The following is a 25,352-nucleotide window of genomic DNA, read 5'->3' as shown; positions in this document are numbered from 1 at the left end:
ACTAGCTTTCTGTGAACCATCTAAATTCACATCTATACTGCAGCATGAATAATCCTTGGGGGAAGATGATGTGAAAAAAAGAATACAGACTTTAACCATGTTCCCACCTTACTGAATACTTGTTCTGTTTACTGTTTTTTTTTTGTTTAGTACCAGGCTATAAATAATTTATTTTTACTTCTGTACATATTTTACTGGTCTCATACATACAGGAAATTATAATTTATATGTATATTTTATTTTTTATGTGTTTTATTTGACAACGATTCATAAGTTAGTGTATATATATGCCATTATTATTTTAACTGTTATTCTATATAACACAAAACATTAATAAATAAAATATTGAAAGAAATCCAAAAGTGATTTTAAGAGACACAGGTGAAGATGCATTTTGAGGGGAGGGGCCTGGCCCTGAGTAGAACATACACGCAGAGTTAATGTCTTCCATTTTGTATCCCAAAAGCTGCCAAATGTTATCATTACAAAAACGAACCTTTATTGTGATGGCCACTATTCTAATTTTATAAATACAATCAAACATTGTTGTGAGAAAAATGTAACCTAGGAAATAATTGAAAAAAAAAAAAAATAATCATCTTCAAAGTAAATATTGCATTTGAAGTATATGACAAATAAAAGACTCACAATATTATTTTCTGTTGTAATTTTATATAGAAATAGGTTATTATTACAATAATTGTACAATACACTACTCTTTGTTTTAAGCGTTCCATAGAATTCTCTTCAATAGAAACATATCAACATAAACCATACAAAAAAATAAAAAGTGCTTTTCAAAATTGAATCTGTAGGTTTTTGTTTCTTTTGTTTCAAACTAGTAAGGTGCAGCGTTGCTTGAAATTGGCCTTGCAATATACCTTTTTTTCATCTGTACCAACATTTGATGCTCATAGAGTAATCAGTATTTCTACACACATATTATGTTGAATATTTTATTCTTGTACAAATATATATCTACATGTGTACTGAGTGTCAATGCCATCATCACAATGTAAACCTTTGAGGTTAATCCTCACTGACTCTTTAAAGTGCTATAAAACATTAAATAAATCCTGGCACAAACTTTTTTTTTTTTTTTTTTTTTTTACAGTTTGCAAATTAAACTGCATTGGCTTGTTGATGCTTTGCAAATAGATTGTACCCACCATATTTAATGGGAATCTACTTTGGAAGATGGTATGGTAGGCACAGTTTAAACAAAATCTTCAGTGCTGTAAGGATTAACAAAATATAATCTCTGCTGAGAAAGCACCACACTGAAATGATGTGGCCAAACTTATGCAAGAGGGAGGGAAAAAAAAAAAAAGATACATTTAATGAATATTCGTCTTTAACGTGGATCTGTCTCTGGAAAAAAAGGTGTGAAGTTTTTGTCTACCTAATCTATTTTGGTATACATTACGAACGTTGGTAGGCATGTCACCAAAATTCACAAAATTCACTCTTTACTGAACAAACACATTAATCAACAGAGTTTAAAACGACCTATACATTTAGTTACCACTTTCTGTTTAAGTAGTTCATAATTTCCAAGACAACAAAAATTCCTGAGCATATCATAATTAATACCACATTAACAAATAGGAAGATTTGTTTTTCTAAGATATTGATTAATATCCTTACAGGTGACAGACTATTTGACAAGTCCCATTTGAAGTCTCACATTTTGCAGCGTTTTCATTGAGATGAAAAACCTGAGAATTTTAACTTTTTTTTATTAACTTCCCCCAAATTGCTTCAACTTGGGGAACCATCTGAGGGAACAGTGTGGGTTTTCCCTGGTGGAATTTCAAAGTAATAATGTCAATTGGAAATAAAGTATTGGGAACTTTTAAACTGTAACTAATATTACTCTTAAGGTTTATAATTAACTTAGTGAATAACCCTTATTCCACATACAGCCAAGTAAAATGTCACCAGACCTGAATGTCTGATATTAGGTCTCTATATCCACAAGGGACACATACGTAATGGCACTGACTGTGATAAAAAAAAAAACAAAGCAAAAAACAAAACAAAAACAGAATGCAAACTACAATTGTACATTAAACTCTCGTACAAAGCATACTAGAAGCTTCTTCCAGCACTCTTACTGCTTTATGAGACAGCTGCACACCAGCACTAATAAGAGATATTTTTGAATATTTAAAACAAACATCTTAAAACTTTAGAATGAGTGCTGATGTGTCGAAGGCAAACTGACTAGCGAAGCAGGCTGCTGGTAGTCCACTGTGGAGAAAGCTTGTCATGGAGCAGAAGACTATAAAGTCAATGACTCCACTATGAACAATTCATCCTGAAACGCAAGTCACCAGTGGTAAGATAGCAGGAACGGATAGCACAATCTGAAAGAATCCGTTGTTCTTCAGCAACATGGGAGCATTTATTTACTTTGTACTGTATGTTCCTCTCACCCCTGTCTAAAATGCATTCATTACCACAGTGGTTTCACAAACACTGAAAAGCCACACACAGTTATTGAAAGTGTTTTTGTTTTTCATTGTGTGTTAAGAAAAGTTTGTCCTCGGTGAAGAAAGATGGCTTGGCAAACATTCTCATTAAAACCTTGAGCATGAAAGAATTAATCAAGGTTGGCCAGTACTTGACTCACAATACCAAATACACCATTGTCAGCAGCTTATTCAGGATTGCGGATAACACTTGGTCAGAAATGTACAAAATCCCCAAATCAATGAGGTTCACGGTGAAAATATAACTATATTAGGCTATTACACTCCTGATGTTCCAGATAGACTGTTAGTTCTCCTTGCAGTAAGCGGTGGCTTCTGCTGAAAAGCCAAAGTTACATGTTGATGGGAGTAAGCTGGTTGATTATTTTGTAAGGAGTTTGATGTTGGGACCTGATGGTTAAAGAGAAAATAATTTAATTAACAATTTTAAATTGCAAGATATAACATTATTTACAAAAAAAGAAAATAAGGCAGCCTAATAGTGCCACATAAAATATTAATGCATTATAATCAAACAATAATATTAACACACATAGATGAGACCGCATGTTACCCAAGCATGAGGTATGTAGGAAAACAAAATGGAAGAATCAAACCTGGGTGGGGGATCAAAAAAGGGACAGAACGGATGCAAGGAAATCAAGTAGTTTGCAGGTGGGTGGCAAAATTAGTCAGGTTTCAATCAACCAAACCACTTCTAATCTTGGTGAATTTGTCTAAAGTAACTATGCTTCTATTGGACATTTCTTCATAAACATTCATGCCAGTCGTTCCCAAACTGTTTGAATGGTAGGGACTGTTAAAGATTTTGACAGGAAGACAAACACCATCTTAGCAGTAATAAGAATATGAATCTGCATGCTCTTAAGTGGACCTCACTAACAGTATCAGGGAACATGTCTGCGGGTTAGAATTCAGGTCGAATAGGAAGGCTAATAATACCTGTTCAAACTATATAGAAAAAGGCACTCAATAGTATTTATTTAGTTGCTGGTATTGAGGTAACCCTCCATAATCTACCTCTGATTAATAAATATATAGAACAATGATATTGTGCTCACTCAAGAATTATCATAATATAACATGCACAAAAATATTTTCTTGTTTTAATTGCATAAAAACTTTTTTTTTAAAATTTCCAAAAAGAAGTTATACATATTCTCCCACATGAAGATATGCTTAAATATAGGGTTAAATATAGGGTGATATCAATATTACAAGTACCTATAAGTGCCACCACTAATCCAGTGATACTAATGTGATAAATAACAATTTGTACAGATATATTTTTATGTTCTGTGTATAGGGATATAAGTTAGTAAATCCCTTTCTCAGAAAACTGTCTAAATGTTACATTTAACATGTGACGTTATCATACTGCTGAGAGGGGTGGGAGGCGAGAGAAGGGTAACAGTTTAGCTAGCTCTGACTTTGTGCAACCTAACAGATTTGCCCATTTGAGTGAAGATGTTGGGAGCATCAGCTTTGAAGTAGCTGTACTGGAGGAAGCTGTTCCTTCTAACAGTCAAGGGAACAGTCCCTCTAGTACAGGTGGGTGGGGTAGGGGGTTCTATTATTAAGAGAGTAGATAGGGTAATCTGCTGCTTTGACAGTCTCAAGCAGACAGTTTGTTGTCTAGTAGTTCAGCAAGGGGAATCAGGTTTTTGACCATGTTAAATGACACCTTCATGACCCTCACAACTGGCAAAAGCACCAACAAGAAAGGACACTTGTCTGGATCTGGTTCTAACAAATTATGTTGATTTTCTGCCAAAAATTCAAGTAAAGGAGCACTTGAGAAACAGTGATCACAATATAGTGTCTTTTGAAATAAACTTAAAAAAACCAAATGCACACGGGGTAAACTAAAACATATCATTTAAAAAATAAACTATTTTTATTAAGATGGGGGCAGCTTTACAACATATTGACTGGCATAAACTTGTGAAAAATACCACTGAGGATAAATGGAATATCTTAAAACAAATGTTAGAGAGGGACAATTCTCAGTATGTACCCATAGCGAAAGACAGCAAAGTCAACCCTCAAAATCTTTTTAAGTACATAAATTAAATAAAAAAAGCCAAAAATTAAAGAGTAAGTACACTGAAAAAAAGAGATGGGTGTGTTAAAAAGGCAGACATTTTAAATAACTATTTCCTCAGTATTTATTAAGGCAGATTTTATGGCAAGAGATATGCAAATGAGTGCTGCAAACAACTTGCAGAAACATTGTGATTGGATAACTAGGAAGACAAGATACTGCAGCAAATAAAGAATTTTAATGTAAACAAAGCTCTAGGGCCTGACGGTATTCACCCACAAGTACTTAAGGAGCTGGAAATAAGTGAAACTCTGTTTTTAATCTTTCAGGATTCTTTTCTTTTAGGAATTGTACCGGAGGATTGGAGGAAGGCAGATGCGGTTCCTATATTCAAAAATGGTTGGAAATCTTTTCCTGGAAATTATAGACCTGTGAGCTTAACTTCTGTATTTGAAGGGTATTTAAGGCATACTATTTAACATTCAGGAATTCATTGGGAAGAACATTGTTGTTAGCAATGTTATAAAACATGGGCAATATTTAGACTAACTTAACTGCATTCTATGAAGAAGTGAATAGAAGTATAGATCAGGGTGTTGCAGTGGATGTGATCTACAGATTTTGCCAAGGCGTTCAATACGCTTCCACACAATAGGTTAGTGTTCAAACTAATAGAAGTTGGTCCAGATGAAAATGCTTGTTCTTGGGTAGAACATTGGCTTAACAATACAGTACAAAGAGTTGTCGTTAATAGTAAATGTTAAAGCTGCACAAAAGTGGTAAGTGGTGTGCCTCACTATTCGGTTCTGGGACCGCTTCTATTTTACATATCTATAAATGATCTTGAAATAGTCATGTTTAAGTATTTGCAGATGACACAAAACTCTGTAAAGAAATGCGAGCAGGATATTACTTCGCTGTAGAGCGATTTAGATAAACTGGGGAGCTGGGCACTCAAATGGCAGATGAAATTTAATGTAGAAAAATGCAAAGTTTTGCACTTTGGGATAAAAAATGCACAAGCAACTAACATTCTAAACGGTAGCTATTTATAGATTACAAGACATGAGAAGGATTTGGGAATCGGGTTAGACAACAAATTTGACAAAAATGTGCAATGTCAATCAGCAGGCAGGCCAGTAAGATATTGTCAAGTATAAAAATGAGATATAATAGCTTTATACAAAAATATTTGGGGCCAATACAAATCATTGTCTGGATATCTATTCATAAACAGGACTATACATAGGATATGAGATTATGCATTTAGACTGAAAGAAAGGACATTTACTATAAGGCAAAGGAAAGTTGTTTTTTTTACAGTAAGAACAATAAAGATGTGGAATTCGCTGCCTAAAGAGGGGATTTTATCAGAGTCTGTACAGATGTTTACTTGCAAAAACATGATATTCATGGGTATAAATTTTATTTTGTAGGGCAAGAGCTTCTTGAGGCAAGGAGAGATCTGATTGCCATTGTAGGGTCAAAAAGAATTTTTGGTAGCTTGTTGTGAAATTGTAAACCACTAATCTATTAACACAAAAAGTAGTGCAGTAAGTGGTCACTGGCACTATTCATTTGCTAGTTTTTTCCTTTTACCTGGCAGTGTTGTTGTTGCTGATGTTGTACTTGCATAGGCTGTAGGTTTTGTTGCTGCGATTGATGCGTTGATGAAAATCCTGGGTGTAAAATTGCTGATCCCACAAATACAATAGGGGCATTACTGCTAGGTGTTTGTACCTCTAAACTTCTATATATTTGAGGATTTTGGGAATATCTGTTAAAACAAGAATGGAAGACTTTCATTGAGACATATAAAGTCAATTAGAGTAGTTAAGCAGTGAGGTATATCTCAAGGAATCTTAATATTAGAATGTAATACCAATAAGAAAATGACACTAAATACAATATAAAAAAAATGAAAACATGTCATCTATTTATTATTGCATTGCACTTATTTTTAATGGGAAATATTGGTATGTAGAGATGCCATTACATTGTAAAAGGTGACTACAGTAAGAATACTTTGGGATTCTTACCAGAACTTTTAAAACAAATAAACTCTTGTAGCACAATCATTTACATGCATCCTAAATTCTGATCCCATATAACACAATCACAGCAAGGTGGACTTATTCTATGACAATATGGCTGCCAAACCAGCGCTGATACGTCGATGCATGGACTTCACGAGACCTCTGAACATGTCCAGTGGTATCTGTGATATTAGCAGCAGATCCTTTAAGTACTGCAAGTTGTGAGGTGGGGCCTCCATGGATCGGATTTGTTGTTGCAAAACATCCAACAGATGCTCAATCAAATTGAGATCTGGTGAGTTTGCAGCCCAGGGCAAGACCCTGAACTTTCATGCTCAGGAAATAATTCCTACATTTTTTTTGCAGTGTGGTACGATGCCAGTGCCATTAGGGAACACAACTGCCATGAAAGGGTGCATGGTCGCCAACAATCTCTAGCTAGGTGGTATGTGTCAAAGTAACATCCCCATGAGTGCCAGGACCCAAGGTTTCCCAGCAAAACCCAGAGCATAACACTGCGTCTGCTGGCCTGCTTGGCCACCTTCCACTGCTCCATGATCCAGTTCTGATGTTCATGTCCCCATTGAAGGCACTTTCGGCAGTGGACAAGGGTCATCATGGGCACTCTAAACCATCGGTGGCTACACAGCTCCCTAAACTAAACTGTGATGCACTGTGTGCTCTGACACCTTTCTATCATGGCCAGCATTACGTTGTGCGGTAAGTTGTAGCTTTTCTGTGTGATCAGACAAGACAGGCTAGCCTTCACATTCCTTGTGCATCAATGAGCCTTGGGCGCCCATGATCCTGACGCTGGTTCTCTGCTTGTCTTTCCTTGCACCACTTGTGGTAGTTATGAACCACTGCATACCAACAGCAAAACAGATGTAAGAAAGGCTGAACTTGATGAACGCATGTCACTTTTCAGCCTATTTATGACCCAGTCATTTAGCCATCGCTATTCGGCCCTTGTCAAAGTCACTTTAAGTTGCCCTTTTTTCTTGCTTCCAACAAATTAAGATTCAAGAAGTGACTGTTCACTTGCTGCCTAATATATCCCGCCCCTTGACAGGTGCCATTGTAAAGATATAATCAATGTTATTCACTTTAATTGTCAGTGGTTTTCATGTTGTGGCTAATCAGTGTATATGCAGGCGGACATTTCTGCTACGTTTTATTTGTCAAGGTTGTAGAGTAGGGAATGGAACTCGTCTGAATGGAAGAACATTGTGATAATTATGGCTATAATGTGACTAACAGGTGAATATAGTTTTTAGATACAAAACTGAACCAAATAAAAATTCAGACAACTGTGGTAAAGATTCTTCTTTTGTCTGGTTGCAATGATCAGCCTGTGCTCCTATGATCAGCCTGTGACTCAAATCTTGTTCTGCTGTCTGACAGAATAATTTAAACATTCCAACTTTCTTTTACAGTACATGTAAATTGCTTGAAGCGTACTTGGGTTGATGTGCAGTGTCTGTGGATTGCCTTGTGCTACAAGGGCTTGGCATCATTGGCTGGATAGGCTGACTGAGCAACAATCTAAAAAAAAACAACAAAAAAGAAACAGATATTAAGTTATCCTATGGAATCCTGAATTAGTTGAATCACTTTTAGAACAGTGAGTACAATCATATGTTGTAATGTCAGTTTAGTGATGAACACCATCAGGCCACATAGAACAATGAACAATAATGGACTATTCCAACAAGTGCTTATTATATTTCCCCCTAACTCATATACATGAATCATTGAATGAACCACAGGTTAATTGCTTTTAACAATAAACACATTTTCAGTATGACATAGAACAGACTGAGAGGAATATATTAATGCAGTCAAATAAACAATGATTGCTGATTATGTCAACATGTTCTTTGCTAGGTTAGCATATTTTCTTTTTTCCCCATTTATATAGTAGTAAATAATATATACATATTACCCAAAATAACAGTCTAAACCTATTTGGATAATGTGAATGCTAAACAATGTTCCACTTTTGTTCATTCCTGTTTTGTGAACATAATATACTACAGAGCTGCAATATACAGTTTATTTATTTCTTTATTTATTTTTAAAATTCTTTGACAGCAAAAATCACATATTGCAAAAGAACGTCATATATGACAAAAGTGCAATTTCAGTGCTGTCAAAATTTTAAGAAGAACAGTGCCAAATTAGAGTTAAATAGGTCCCCAAACTCCAAAGGTCTTATATGATCATCAACAAGAAAAATAATATATAAAGGAGGGGGGCGGTGGTACCCCGTGGGCCCAGTGCTTTTAACCCCAGATCATCCCATCTGTGGAAGTTAGATTGTAATATGGAGTGTAGGATCATTATAATAAGATAAGATTTCTTAAAGTGCCTACTGAAATGATATTTAGCAAATAATGAGTTCAGACAAGTAACTGACCATTAAATATTGTTGCAATACATTTACCTTAATTGCTTGTCATGGCTGAAGTCTGGAGCTGGATGACACTGGTTGCTATCATGATGTGAGCCAGAAGATGGCGCTGTATTTAAACCTTGGGACAATATTGTTGATGCACAGGGCTGAGAGGCAGAGTTTCTGTTTGATGGCTGGCCACTGTTTTGTATTCCTGACATGCTCGGCACAGATTTATGTCCCTGGAATACATTTCATTGTGAATTAGCTCATAGCAAGAACTTGTAGATAGTAATCAATATTTCATATCACCTTATATTTGTTTAATAAGACTGAATAGCACATACCTTTGTAGCCTTTCTACAACATGAAGACTTAAGCAATAGTTTAACATGAAGATATGAAGACCTAAACAATATAATTCCACATTTCCACAAATACCTGTATATATATATATATATATATATATATATATATATATATATATACACACAGTGCAGGTAGATGTGAAAATTGTAATTTCAGTGTTATACATTGCTCACATAGATCTGCTCTCTGCTCTACCATGAGCATGCACACTTAAAGAATATGAATCATTTGCTATATATTGGTACTAATCTGTTTAATTACTATGCTTGGTATTTAGATGTAGATTGTAGAACATTGAGAATGCTGCAGTCAATGATGTTTTGTCTCTCAAGGTTAATCACTGGCAGGATTACGCAATAAACTCCAAATGGTGGTAAATTGAAATCTGAATGCGAAAATTCAGACTAAAATAGCAGATCTGGATATTCTTTTTTAGACTACAGTATGCCATTCAAATTTTAATTCACTGAAATTAGGAGTTTAGTGAACAATCTCGGAACAAATGGACCATTCTTAATTAAGCAAAGAAATAAAAACATATTATTTTGAATACTGAATATTCAAGTGGATTTGTTTTTGCAAACCATTTAGACCCGTGGAAGATACTGTAGCCAGCTCTACAAATCATATTATGTGATAGGCAAAATGCCCAGTAATGGCTTTCAATGTGAAACTTAATTTTTCACAATTATAACAAGCTCTGTAAAAATGTACCTTAATTGCGATAACGTTTGAGTCTCTCTGTATTTGAGGAGATGGGACCAGATGCTGGCTTGGAATCTGAGAAGATGACATCTGTCCTTGAGGTCCATTAGAAGGCATCAGATGGACCTGTGCTTGCTGAGGCTCCGTTTGCTGCAAGTTGTTGAAGCTCACAGACATTGTTTGTGGCTGGTAAAATAACTGAACAAAAATTTTAAATAATATAAAGCAATAAATATATATTAATAAGTGTGACCTTAATAGTTTATATATAGGGCACGTTTTGTTCTCCCCCACCCCCGCTCCGTAATGAACATAAATTCCAAACATTACTGGGATAATATAGGAAACCAAGAGTGATAACGCTAAAGTATAACTTTTGACCAATACAGCAGTGGTACTACACACATCTACCTCTTTATTCATTATCCATGAAACTTTGTAGCAGACCTTTACCTATGGGGATTCTATTAGCACCATGCTTAGCTATGATGTACTAATTTCCTTCTTATCACAAACTAGTATTAATTAAACAAATCAACCCATTATTATAAATAACCCAAGCAAACCCCAATCCAGCTGGAGTGTCAGCTTATGCACACACCAGCAGGGAGATAAAATACAGGTGCATGACATAGGTTTAACATGTCATTTTGATATTGCATATTTAACACAACCAATATCATGTATACACAAGTGTTACAATGTATGCCTTTTACAAGTATTGGTTATATATAATCAGTATCACTACACATCACATCATTTATTTTTACAAAAAAGTTATTCAAATGAAAATTGCCCTTGCAGCATATTGTGAAATGATTGATCAAGTGTACATATCTTATCAGATAAAACTATTAGGGATGCTTGGTACACGGATATTGATTCAGTGTTCTCAGAAGGCCACCTTAATGAAAATGTCACATACACCAATATTAATGCTGCATTCAACCATTTGACATACCTGTTCAAACAACAGATTAAAGCTGGGTGGGAGGTCGCTTCACTTGAAAAATATTTAAGCAAAGAATTAATACCAAGGGTACCTTAGAGTTCAAAATATCCCTGGTCCCCACATTGAAGGAACAGAATTCATAAAAGAGTGGGAGGAGGCAGCGAGCACCTGTTCCCGTAAATTTATGAATATCCTTTGTAGATCCGAGAAACAGAGACTCGATAAAATCAATAAAGAAGTGGATGATGAGATAGAGAAAATTGAGGTTTTCAAAACAGAGAGTAATTTCGCACCACTTGAAATTAAACTAAAAAGTCAACTAGAGAGATTTCAATCCTCAATAAAATCTCGCAAACACTCTAAATTCGTAAGAGATACAAAGGACTTTCAAACAGGCAATATATACCAGAGATCTAAACAGAGCAGGAGGGTAGAGTTTGACCAGTTCTCCACATCGGAATACGATACAAGTGGTTCCGAACCAGAACTCTGTTCAGATAACGCCTCCATCCCACCTGAATCTAATCCAAAAAGCATCTTAAAAAAGGGAATCAATTTTTTAGCCAGGGCAAATCAGGACGCAAGACCACAGAGAAATACGAGGAGCAAATCCACAAGAGGGTTCCAACGAGGGAAAGCATATTGACCACAGAGAGTCAAATCATTAATCTTTCCTCCTACCAACTTACCTCTTCAGAAACACAGCTACTTAGGAAAGGACTGTCCTTTGTCCCCACAACCAAATTTGATAGGTTTGGGTGGACAAAGGACATTCATTTATTTGCTAGGAAGCTGGCTCTTCATAAGTACCATTGCATTCAGAAAACGAAGCAAGCACTTAGATTGGGTCTAGAAGCCAGGGACATGAATTTACTTGACAATTTGGTGGAACTACTCAATAGTAACGATCCATCTAACACTCAAGTAGCTCCATTTACCAAATTGAAACCTAAAAGTAAATTCACCCCACACATACCTGAATACAAATATATTGACCTATTTGTTGAGCTATCCTGCAAAGAAATCGAAGAAATGGAAACCAACTTACAGTCTGGACTTCATCCAGTCAATCTGAATATACATGAAAACAGAGCACTGGCTAAACTAAGGGCTAATGAGACAATCATCATAAAGCCCTCAGATAAAGGGGGAAATCTAGTAATACTAGATAGGGACAAGTATGTTCAAATGGTGCACTTAACACTTGAAGATAAAGACACCTATGCAGCACTCCCTTCAGACCCCACAAACAGATTCCTACTCGAGTTGAAAAAGATTCTGGATCAGGCACTTCAAACCAACCTAATCAGCGCTGATGAATACAAGTTTATGTTCAACAAGAGACCCACCATCGCTACCTTCTACTCGCTGCCAAAGATACACAAGCAACAGAAAATACTAACAGGAAGACCCATAGTATGCGGTAATAACAACCTTACCCAAAATTGCAGCATGTATGTGGAACACATTTTAAGTGGCCTGGTTAGAGTCCTCCCCTCGTACGTGAGGGATACAAAACAAATCTTGAAAATACTGGACGACCTGATAATACCTACTGGGGCGAAACTATGTAGTCTTGACGTAGAGGGACTATATAGCTCCATACCCCACGAAACAGGTCTCCACAACACAAAATGGTTCCTTCAAACACGGGACGTAGCCCTCCACGACCATAATCAGTTTGTGTTACAACTTCTACAATTCATCTTAACACACAACTATTTCCTCTTTGAGGGTACCCACTACCACCAGGTGAGAGGGACTGCGATGGGGACGACTTGTGCCCCCTCATATGCAAACCTCCACCTGGGGTGGTGGGAACAGAATATAGTGTTTAGTCCCAAATTTGCCGAATACCAGGACTACATTAGTCTCTGGAAACGTTATATAGACGACGTACTGATTGTTTGGACGGGTCCAATTGAGCTGTTTGATGAATTCGTCAAAGCTCTTAATCTGAATGACCAGAACCTGAAATTGACCCATGAGGTGGGAGACAATAAAATCAACTTTTTGGATCTGACTTTACAAATCACGGAAAGCAACAAAAAACATATCTCCACCACTCTATTTAGGAAGCCCACAGCCACCAACAATCTTCTGAACTGGCAAAGCCACCATCCAAAATCATTAAAGTATGGGATACCGGTAGGACAATATCTCCGTGTAAGAAGAAACTGCTCCACTATTGAGGAATTTAAAATTAAAGCCAAGCTGTTAAGATCACAGTTTAAGACCAAGGGTTACTCAAATAGATGTCTCAAAGCGGCCTACTTAAGAGCTCTTACGACCGAGCGAAAAGACTTACTAGAGGACAACCCCCTCAGGGAAAAGACCCCAAGCCAGATCAGATGTATTGGTACGTTCGACGCAGGCTGGGAACCAGTCAAGGGTATTTTGAATAGATACTGGCCCCTGATCTATCAAGATCAGCACCTTAAGGAAGTTTTGTCACCACAGGTGTCACTTACGGCCAGGAGAGGACGTAACCTAAAAGAGCTATTGGTACCTAGTCACCTCTCCTTACCCAAAGCGGAAAATACGTGGCTAAAAACACCGGCAGTAGGCACGTTTCAATGCGGCCGCTGCAAGGCGTGTAGGTATATTCGGAGAAAATCAAAAACATTTTCGAATTCCACCAATACACAGACACATGAGGCCAACACCTTTTTCAATTGCCAAACGTCAGGTCTGATCTATCTCCTAACTTGTAGCTGTGGCCTTATGTATGTGGGTAAGACCTTTAGGCCGTTCAAGAAACGCATTCTTGAACATGTAAATTCGGTAAACCCCTCTAGACACATAGACACGGTCATATCCAGGCATCTCAAACTGAGACATCAAGGCACAGCACAGGGCATAAGGTTCAATGGGATCGAAAAAATTAAATTAGGACCGAGGAAGGGTGATATAGATATCAAACTACTCCAAAGAGAGAGCTATTGGATTTTCACATTGAAAACCCTTTCCCCTTCTGGTCTAAATGAAGGATTCTCCTATACCTCGTTTATATGAACCTACACAAACATCACCGGTTCATTTATGTATTCATTCATTTATTAAATAGCCAAAGAAATATGTATCCCTGATCCACAGGTTGTACCACATCCCACTACCATAACTACCATGATTCGGGGTATATTCCCCTCTGAACACAATCGGCAAATTCCATACTCATTCAAGCAAGCTTTATTTATTTATTTATTTATTTTTAATGCATTAAGCATCATTTGTAAACTGTATATATTGTAAATATGTGAATATCTATATAGAACTAGCATTCTTTTTCTTTTTGTTCCTTTTTTACTTTTTCTTTAAACCAGGTCTCTACGGGTACATTGACCCTCTGTCCCAACACCTAGCATTCCTGCTCCAATCCATTTAAACCACCATCTAATCGGGCTTTGGATACCCGTACCCACTATACTTATTATGGTTGGGTCTTATCAGGTAATCATTTAAGTGCCGCCGGTCTGGACCCTGAACATTATATATTTTCAGTTCGGGGTTCTAAATGCTGATGGACTCATAGGATCAGAGGGTTACAGATCCCTCATTGTACCATAACACTTTATAACCCGGAGTCCACTACTAACAAGTCAGCCTATAGCCATGTGAGCAATAGGCATTCCCTCTAATCATGCTGGGCAACATATAATTATGTCTATTATGACCAGAAGAACGACCAAGAAACAGCTATCCAGTTATCCATGTATCTATTTCCTTATGTAGCGATCTACTTATATTATGTAATTTTAAATTCATACCTAACGGTCTGACTCTGACTGGACATCTGAACATACACATCCGTATCAGGATCACTACAGCATGATACTAACGGTCCGTTCTAATATGTAATCGTCTGTCCCCAGCCTCAGGGACTGGACACGATACAACAGGAAGATAGACATGAGCACAGTACAGGGCACTGTTACCCGGTGTCCAGTCCTGGATTAGGCTATCACTGCCACGCTATGCCCCATGACACGTTTAAGGACTGTTCAGTCCCTTCCCAGCAAGGAACGGGTTAAGGGAAGCCGTGATCACTTTGTATCCATAGGATACACTGCACCCTGGCGGTATCTAGCCGGACATTACCTCTACAGCTCACGGATGATATAAGGATATATAAGGATTTATACTAATCTTCCCAGCACTGAGCCGGTTAAGACGGCTCCTATTAGCACCACCATTAGCATAATGATTACCTGCTGATCGGGAGCTGCAGTGCGCATGACAGCAACTTCCTGATTGGACAGAATTAGAGACACTGGGATCTAAATCTTTGTAAAAGGAGACCGAGGTGCAGTCTCCAGTCAGCCCCTGACGAAGGTGCATCACAGCACCGAAACGCGCGTCGGGCTCTTTTTGGGCTCATTTTCTTTCACTGTGTGCTTTCCTCACTAGGTTATCTATCACTATGTGCAGGCAACCAACATTCTAAGTATGGTTCTGCACATAGAGGCACCCTAATCTTTATTTTCACCTCGATTTTCTCTCCTGATGGTCACATTATGTATGTCTACTTTGGATAACTATTTATATGTCTACTAGCTGTAGATTTGCGACTCATTCTCTATGCATTAGAGTTAGATTTATATAACTGTATATTTTGAGAGGTCTTTCACAGCCCTCCATAGCGGCTAAGACAATCTCACTTTGGATATTATCCATATACTAGCCCCCACTGATTAGTTAGGGGGGATCCAGTATTATACAGTTTGTATACATATCCATTAGCTTTTGACTAGAGTTATTACTGGCTGACTTTAGCTCTGAGAGGTATATGACAATCCTCCACAGCGGCCAACTATGTCTCTATTCCAGCTATCATTCACATGCCGTTCTTCACGTAGTTGTTAGAGTGAACCCAGTCTGGTATAGCCTGTTAATCTAAAGCTATTTTATACGCGAAATACAGAAGTAGCCCGGGCTACTCTCCAAAGGACCGACTGTGACTTAATCTTGAATACCCACGTCAGTTACATGACGTCTGACCTACAACACAGATCCATAAGCCACTAGTCTTGACCTTGCATTTAGCCTTAATAAAGTCACTAGACAGTGGCTTGTACCGGATTTAGTAGGATAGGGGTACTAATTGGAGAGTCATATTCTGAGGTGAGCCATTAAGGCAAGACTGCACTTTGAATTAGATGTGACTCTATTTATTCTTTCTATTTGCTATCACTACTATTTTTTCAGTTTGCATAGCTATTATAATATATGTACCATTATTTCCAGCAACATATGCAACTAGTCTGGTTTCTTCCAGCTTGTTGTATATATTTCATTGGTTCTCTACATAGCACCAATATATTATGCAGAGCCTTAAAATTACAGAAAATTCATATATGAAGGCTCTGCTCAAGTGCGTTTGCAATATTTTAAGGTTATTTGCTAAAGTGAGATTTCAGAGTGAGTTTTACATTTAAGATCAAAATAGCCAAGTTGGAAAAAAGCAGCTATACTTTCAGTTCAGCTATAAAATTTTTATTTTACTTTAGTGAATAATCCTGTATTAGGATTTAAATTAGGTGGATATAGGTGTCTTGCCCTTAATGGTAAGGTCTGACCTGGATTCAAACCAAGGTTTTCCAGTTCTAAGACAATGACATTACCACTGTTCTAACCAGCCTAAACCAATAAACACTGTGGACTTTATAAATGTTATGGGCTTCAAAGTACTATCCATTATCAAGAACCATGATTATTGTTTATTTCTTACAAAGAACTAGCATTTTTTGTGACAGTGAAGGATTTAGGACCTGCTTTTGTGAGTTTACAATCTAGCAAGAGATGTGCGTGATGGAGACGTTGAAGTTAATTTCAGGAATCTCTATGCCCAATAATCAGTGGACAATCAACACATAAATAAACTTTGCAGGTGTATTACATGGTACAAGAATGTATAATCTTGATCATCAGTCTTAATGGAATATTTTTGGCAACAACGAGTGAAGGGCCAAGGGCTGAACAGATCTAATCTTGAAAGGACTGAGTGGACTATAGGACATTCATCAGTGAAATGATCAAATAATCAGTCTATTTCAGCCACATACTGCAATTTGCAATGAATAACTTTGTCTCAGTCATCCAGTAAAGGACCCCTTTCTGGTCGCCTTTTTTGACCACCAGTGATGGACTGTTCATGTATCATGTCAATACTGGTTACACCTACAGCCCACCTGTAAGTTGGAGTCCTGAACCATGTTCAATTGTTCTTGGATTTTGTAGAGTTCTTCCTGTTGCCACCTTATATTGGCCTGGAGAATCTGCGTTCTCTGCTCTAGCTGGCTCTTAATAGTCTGGAACATGTCAAACTGAACTGAAACCTGAGAGAAAAAAAAAACACAGTCACTGGGATTCAGGTGTAATGAGCTATATCTAAACAAAAGGCCAAGAATACAACAGGGACAATTTAAAGGACACCCCTATATACTTTTATTCCTTTTATAGCTCATGGTGCAATGTGCTCTGCCAGTTCCTGTCTTCATTGTGTTTATTATAGCTGCATTGAAAATAAGAAGTGGCGGTATAAGTTATTGTACTACGTGAGTGCTCGCTTGGCTTGCATGTGCCGAATCTACCATGTACAGTCTATACTGAAGCCATGTACACATGAACCTGCAAATACTTTAATTTGTGGAAGAAGCTAAATTAAACTATTCAGCTATTTAAAAGATGCCATAAACTGACACGACCAATCCAACAGGTATGTGAAAATCAACGTATGATACATTGTTAAGAAGTAAAATATATGGTTAATAGATAGAAAGGCCAGGTTATACCTGCTAGTAATAAATACAATGAGTTTTATTCAATAGTTTTGGTACCGTACTGTGAAGGTACTATATATAGTTACATAGTTACATAGCTGAAGAGAGACTTGCGTCCATCAAGTTCAGCATTCCTCACATTTGTTTTTTGCTGTTGATCCAAAAGAAGGCAAAAAAACCAGTTTGAAGCACTTACAATTTTGTAACAAGCTAGGAAAAAAAATCTTTCTTGACCCCAAAATGGCAGTCAGATTTATCCTTGGATCAAGCAGTTATTACCCTACATTGGGTGTATATATATATATATATATATATATATATATATATATATATATATATATATATATATATATATATATATTAATATATATATATATATATATATATATATATATATATACACAAACCCTATAATTTATCTAGATGGTACATGATTCACTATTAAAGGACCACTAAAGTCACCAAGACCACGTTATCTCAATGAAGTAGTCTGGATGCCATGGTTCTGTCATTTTAACCCTTCAATAAAAAACATTGCAGTTTTGCAGGAAAGGGCGATGGTTACATTGCAGGGTTAAATACACCTCTAGTAGCTGTCTTCTTGAAGCTGAACTTTCCCCATAGGGATACATTGATTCAATGCATGCATCTCTATGAGGAGATCCTGATTGGCCAGGTTTGCGCTTTGCTCCGCCCAGCCTCGCCTCCTTGGCTGAGATCATCAAAATTGACGATCTCAGACAATCCAATGCATTACTTTGAGAAAGCTCTGGAATGACTGCGATCCCCAATTCTGGTGATGTCAGCCAAGGAAGTGGATCAGGGCAGGGCCAGCACCAGCGGACCCGCGCGGTGCTGGAGTTTTATTATCTTTTAAGGGGGGCAAAACACCTAAATGGTGATTTTAACACTATAGAGTCAGGAATACATATTTGTGTTCCTGACCTTATAGTGTTCCTTTAACTAGAAATACTTTTCAAATAACAAATTCCACAAACACTTTCTGATGATCACATATATATACAACTCCTGGCTGATTTAAATGAAATTAATTTAAATTAATTCAAATAAAGTAAATAAGCATTGTTACACTAATAAAGTAACAGAATCAGTAACACAACAAATATACACGTACATTCTACCAAAAAATATTGAAAATGCTAAATTTATTTTTTAATTAAAAAAATATTTTTCAATAAATAATATTTGAAAAGATATATATTTGCATTAACAATGTTAATATACCTGCTTCCTAAATTTACCCAGGCCTTTAACGCCCTCCTCAACGCCACCCTGAGTCTCTCGCGGCCACTATAACTGTCCTCCCGAAGCTGGGTAAGGATCCTGAACTGTGTGGCAGCTATAGACCAATATCCCTACTCAACATGGACATCAAGTTATTAAGAAAGATTTTGTCTAATAGAATCGGACCACTGCTGCTGAGGATTGTACACCCGGATCACACAGGATTTATCCCAGGGAGTGAGGCAAGGGATAGTACCCTGCGAGAACGTTCAATCCAACTCCTAGCGTTGAGAGCAGGGGACTGAATCCTCTTTTTATCAACGGACGTGGAGAAAGCATTCGCCCGGGTGAACTGGACATTTCTCATGGCCTCGCTAAGGGTGATGGGACTCGGTGGTAATATGCTGAAATGGATCGGTGCACTCTATAGCTGCCCCAGCGCACGAGTAAATGGGGTCCTCACAGATGCCTTTCAGATACGGAATGGTACAAGGCAAGGATGCCCACTTTTCCCAATGTTGTTCGCACTCACCCTCAAGCCGTTCCTGGAAGCTGTGCAGAAGTCGTAGAGGGTCCTGGGTTCGTCTTGCAAAGCAAATACCCATAAGGTTGCAGCATACGCAGACGACCTCCTGCTTTTCATAAAAGACCCCGAGACTAATCTGCCTCACTTGGTGGAACTGTTCGAGACTTATGGTGAGGTTTCCGGATTTAAATTGAATATGTCCAAATGTGAGCTACTCGACATCACCCTGAGACACCGGATCCCATTTTGATGGTGCACGACCCATATGCAACTCCTGGGAATGGCCCATACTAGGAACCCGGGAGATATATACTAGCTGAATTTTCTGCCTCTCCTGCAGCGTATCCACCAAGATTTGAAGAAGTGGTAATATCCTCACATATCATGGTTTGGCAGAATTGCAATACTCAAAATGAACGTGTTACCCCAGATCCTATCCCTATACGATACCTCTAGCCCTACCTATGGCTTATTTTACATCATTAATATCTGCTATGATACGGTTTGTATGGGGAGGGGGACAGACGAGGCTCCCCCACTAAATATTCTGCCTACCGAGAGAGTGGGGGTCTAGCACCTTTGTAAATACCACCATGCGACTGTCCTATAGAGGATACTGGAATGGCACACCCACACGACGCATAAACAATGGGTCCAACTCGCCAAAGGTCACTTGCGACCATCCCTCATTATGGCATTACGGCAGTGTGGAATTCGAAACGACCCGTACAATCTTCTATGGTAGCCCAAACGCTGAAGACATGGGACAGTATCAAGGGAGCCTCCCGTTTATATTATATAATTGTACCGGCACTTCCTTGTGGGACACCCAGAGAGTAAATATATTTTCACCCGGCGTTGGGAGCGCACCCTAGACAAGTCTTTTACTGCAGCTCAGTGGGAGAAGATACTGATCCTACACCACAAATGTTCCACTAGTTCCAAATATCAAGAATCCAACTATAAGTTCTTGGCTTTCTGGTACAGAACACCCGACAGTCTACACAGAATCTTTCTGGCCGTACCTAATATCTGCTGGAGATGTGGAGAGGGACCGGGAACAATAACGCATATATGGTGGGAGTGGCCGCGCACAGGGCCGGCGCGTCCATAAGGCGGCACAGGCGGCCGCCTTAGGGCGCCAGAGGAGGGGGGCGCAAAAATCCGAATCTCCTGCCTCTGGCTGGAGACTCGGATTTGTAATCTCACCTCTCTCCCTGCAGCCAGCACACAGCAGGAGCCTGGCAGTGAAGTCAGCCGTCCTCCTCTGATGATGTCAGAAGGGGGCGGGACTTCTACTGCTCCCAGACTCCCCAGTGGTCCTGACTGCAGCTCCAGCCTCCCAGCCGACCACCAGTTGTAAGGTTCTCCCTCCCTGGCCCAAGGTAAGTCTCTGGGAGGGGAAGGGGGTGGGGGAAGAACTTTAAGCATTTTTATTTTTTTTAAATCAAAACGTTTTTTTTTTCAGCCCCTTTTTACAGCCCCTGCCCCACCATACTCCCCCTGCCCCTACCATACTCCCCCTGCCCCCACCATACTCCCCCTGCCCCCACTATACTATCCCTGCCCCCACCATACTCCCCCTGCCCCCACCATACTCCCCCTGCCCCCACCATACGGCCCCTGCCCCCACCATACTCCCCCTGCCCCCACCATACTCCCCCTGCCCCCACCATACTCCCCCTGCCCCCACCATACTCCCCCTGCCCCCACCATACTCCCCCTGCCCCCACCATACTCCCCCTGCCCCCACCATACTAGCCCTGCCCCCACTATACTAGCCCTGCCCCCACTATACTAGCCCTGCCCCCACTATACTAGCCCTGCCCCCACTATACTAGCCCTGCCCCCACTATACTAGCCCTGCCCCCACCATACGGCCCCTGCCCCCACCATACGGCCCCTGCCCCCACCATACGGCCCCTGCCCCCACCATACTCCCCTTGCCCCCACCATACTCCCCCTGCCCCCACCATACTCCCTCTGCCCCACCATACTCCCTCTGCCCCCACCATACTCCCTCTGCCCCCACCATACTCCCTCTGCCCCCACCATACTATCCCTGCCCCCACCATACTATCCCTGCCCCCACCATACTATCCCTGCCCCACCATACTATCCCTGCCCCCACCATACTATCCCTGCCCCCACCATACTATCCCTGCCCCCACCATACTATCCCTGCCCCCACCATACTATCCCTGCCCCCACTATACTATCCCTGCCCCCACCATACTATCCCTGCCCCCACCATACTATCCCTGCCCCCACCATACTATCCCTGCCCCCACCATACTATCCCTGCCCCCACCATACTATCCCTGCCCCCACCATACTATCCCTGCCCCCACCATACTATCCCTGCCCCCACCATACTATCCCTGCCCCCACCATACTATCCCTGCCCCCACCATACTATCCCTGCCCCCACCATACTATCCCTGCCCCCACCATACTATCCCTGCCCCACCATACTATCCCTGCCCCCACCATACTATCCCTGCCCCACCATACTATCCCTGCCCCCACCATACTCCCCCTGCCCCCACCATACTCCCCCTTCCCCCACCATACGCCCCCTGCCCCCACCATACGCCCCCTGCCCCCACCATACTCCCCCTGCCCCACCATACTCCCCCTGCCCCCCCCATGCTCCCCCTGCCCCACTATGCTACCCCTGCCCCCACTATGCTACCCCTGCCCCACTATACTCCCCCTGCCCCACTATACTCCCCCTGCCCCCACTATACTCCCCCTGCCCCCACTATACTCCCCCTGCCCCCACTATATGGCCCCTGCCCCCACTATATGGCCCCTGCCCCCACTATATGGCCCCTGCCCCCACTATATGGCCCCTGCCCCCACTATACGGCCCCTGCCCCCACTATACGGCCCCTGCCCCCACCATACTCCCCTGCCCCCACCATACTCCCCTGCCCCCACCATACTCCCCTGCCCCCTCTATAGCCCCTGCCCCACCATACTACCCCAGCCCCCTCTACGCCCCTGACCCACTATACTGCCTCTGCCCCACGATACTACCCCTGCCCCATGTGCCCCTCTAGAGCACTTCTATTTCCCTCTATAGACCCTGCCCCACCATACTGCCCATGTCCCCTCTACGTCCCTCTATAGCCCCTGCCCCACCATACTGCCCCATGTGCCCCTCTACAGCACCTCTATAGCCCCTGCCCCCACCATACTGACCCTGTCCTCCTCTACTGCCCCCTGTGCCACTCTACAGCACCTCTATTTCCCTCCATAACCCCTGCCCCACCATACTGCCCCTCTACAGCTCCTCTATTTCCCTCTACAGCCCCTCTTTCCCTCTAAAGCCTCTGCCCCACCAAACTGCCCATGCGCCCCCTATACAGCCCATGCCCCCCTCTACAGCCCCTGTCCCCACTATACTGCCCATGCCCCCCTCTATTGCTTTTGTGCCCCCCTCTTTATCCCGTGTGCCTCCTCTATTTCCCTCTACAGCCCCTGCCTCTGCCCCCTTTCACACGCCTCTACTGCCCCTGTCTCCCCCCTCTACTTCCTTTACCCGCCTCAACAGCCCCTGTCCCCCCCTCTACTTCCCATTTACCCCCTACCATACTGTCCCAGTGACACCACTTTATTGCCTCAGTGTCCCTCGTTACAGCCTGTGCACACACCATACTGCCCCTGTGTCCCCCTCTACTGCCCCTGTTTCCCACCATACTGCCCGTTTCCAACCACATTGCCCCTTTGCTCCTTTGCTCCCACCACAGCCCCTATACTCCCTTCTACAGCCCCTATACTCCCTTCTACAGCCTCTAACTCCCTTACTTCACATCCCTTCCACTCCCTTTTACACCCCATAACTCCAGTACAGCCCCTATTCCCTTACTACAGTCCTTACCCCAATTGCTGCCCATATCCCCCACACTACAGCCCCTGTTCCCACTTGCAGCCATCAACCTACTTCAGTCCCTAACCCCCTACTACAGCCCCAATTCCCCACTACATTTCCTAAGCCCCCAATTACAGCCCCTAACTCTCAACTACAGCCCCTGTCCCCCTACTACAGCCCCTAACTCCTCAATTAGAGCCCCTATTACCCCACTAAATCTCACTACCACCCCCCCCCCCAAGATTAGGTTCTGGATCTGCCCCTGCTCTGTATACCTGTCTGCATGTCTCTGTATGACTATGTCTGTCTGTGTATGAAAGTGTATGTATGTCTGTGTCTGTATGTCTCTGTATGACCGTATCCATATGTCTCTGTATACCTTGTTCTGTATATCTTTGTGTGACTGTCTGTGTATATATGTCCCTGCATGCCTGTGTAAGTATGTCTCTGCATGCCTGTATGTATCTGTATGCCTTGTTCTGTATGTCTCTGTATGCCTGCATATTCATGTCTCTGTATGTCTGTGTTTGTATAAATGTGTCTTTATTGATCTATATGCCAGTGTCTGCATGTCTCTGTGTGTGTGTGTCTGTATGACTGTATGTCTGTGTACCTGTATGTGTTGATTGTATGACTGTGTGCCTGTATGGCTGTGTTTGTTTGATTGTGTGCCAGCATATTTCTGTGACTATGTGCCTGTATGTGTGTGTGTAGCTATATATCTATGTCTATATGCCTTGGGAGGGAAAAGTTACACAAGGGAGCCTGAGGGGAAGAGGGACACACAAAAAACAGGCTGAGGGGAGAGACCCACAGAAAAGGGCTGTGGGAAAGAAAGACACACAAAGGTCGCTGGGGGGGAAAGGAGATACACATGGGGGTTGTAAGAGACATACAAGGGGGTGTAAGACACACTAAAGGGGGGGTACAATACACTACATGGGGATCTCAAAAAGCTGGATATGAGACACCGCTAAAGATACATCTTATTCGGGGGGGGGGTTGCAAAATTCATCTTCGCCTGTGTAGCCAAAAATCCTTGCACCGGCCCTGGCCGCGCATTGTCCCATTTTGGGAAGAAATGAAGCTGAAGATGGAGGAAATTCTTGGCGACATGGAACGTTTTGACATAGACAAAATTCTCCTACACTCCACGCCCACTACCCTCACAGCCTATTAAAAAATCAATCCTTCTGCACCTCTTGAATGCTGCCAAACTGTGATTCCGCTACATTGGAAACAAGACACAACTCCCACGATGGGACAATGGATGGAAAGAGTGGAGGAGATATACATGTACAGAATCTGCCTCACTGAATAGAACTGTTGAGAAGCATGTGGAGCGGTGGCAGTTGTGGCTGGCATTCGTGGAGGTATGGGATGCAGAGGCTGGGGGGGAGGACCAACCTTAGAAGATGGAGTTGGCCTACTCCTACCCCGCTTATGGCCGCCTACAAGTGCGATGCGTCAAAGACATCTGGACCTTCGCGTGGATCACTCCCAATGGCTGGATGTGTTGCATACATTTGGTACTTGTGCTGGCTCACCACATTTACCCCGCTCCCTTCCTCCCCACCCCTTGTATTTTTGTTTTTCGATTTTTTTTTGATTTTTAGGTAAGCTTTTCAAATAACTAAAATCTGTTAAAATAAAATTCCAAATGATTTATCTACAACAGATCTGAATCGTTTGAAAAACTTAACAAAAAACATTAAATCGAGGCCTTATTTCTTTGTATTTTCTCACTAAAGAATACCTACTGAGATCTACTGATGACTCAAGAAATAGAAAATAGGCTGTGAATCACATTCGAACAATGCAACAATTACAAATTATTTATATGTATGACATACAATGAAATTTGATTTAAATGTTAAGCCTTTATAAAGAAGACATGTTTTTATAATATATAGCCATTTGTTTTACCAG

General features: G+C 40.9%; 1 protein-coding gene across 1 annotated transcript in view; it reads right to left on the bottom strand.

Annotated features, from left to right (window-relative positions):
* Positions 1–1,378: 1,378 nt before the first annotated feature.
* Positions 1,379–25,352, bottom strand: part of NPAS2 (neuronal PAS domain protein 2) — a 121,814-nt gene continuing 97,840 nt past the window's right edge. The window contains exons 16-21 of the mRNA XM_063458306.1: positions 17,185–17,331; positions 10,054–10,242; positions 9,022–9,212; positions 8,037–8,120; positions 6,139–6,316; positions 1,379–2,885 (exon numbers count right to left, since the gene is read on the bottom strand). Coding sequence (XP_063314376.1) covers positions 2,754–2,885; positions 6,139–6,316; positions 8,037–8,120; positions 9,022–9,212; positions 10,054–10,242; positions 17,185–17,331 — 921 coding nt within the window. The 3' untranslated portion in view covers positions 1,379–2,753. The remainder of the gene's footprint in view (positions 2,886–6,138; positions 6,317–8,036; positions 8,121–9,021; positions 9,213–10,053; positions 10,243–17,184; positions 17,332–25,352) is intronic.

This window comes from Pelobates fuscus, chromosome 1 (assembly GCF_036172605.1).
Source record: "Pelobates fuscus isolate aPelFus1 chromosome 1, aPelFus1.pri, whole genome shotgun sequence".
In the NCBI taxonomy this organism is placed as follows: domain Eukaryota; kingdom Metazoa; phylum Chordata; class Amphibia; order Anura; family Pelobatidae; genus Pelobates; species Pelobates fuscus.
This window is presented reverse-complemented; position numbering and strand designations above follow the sequence as displayed.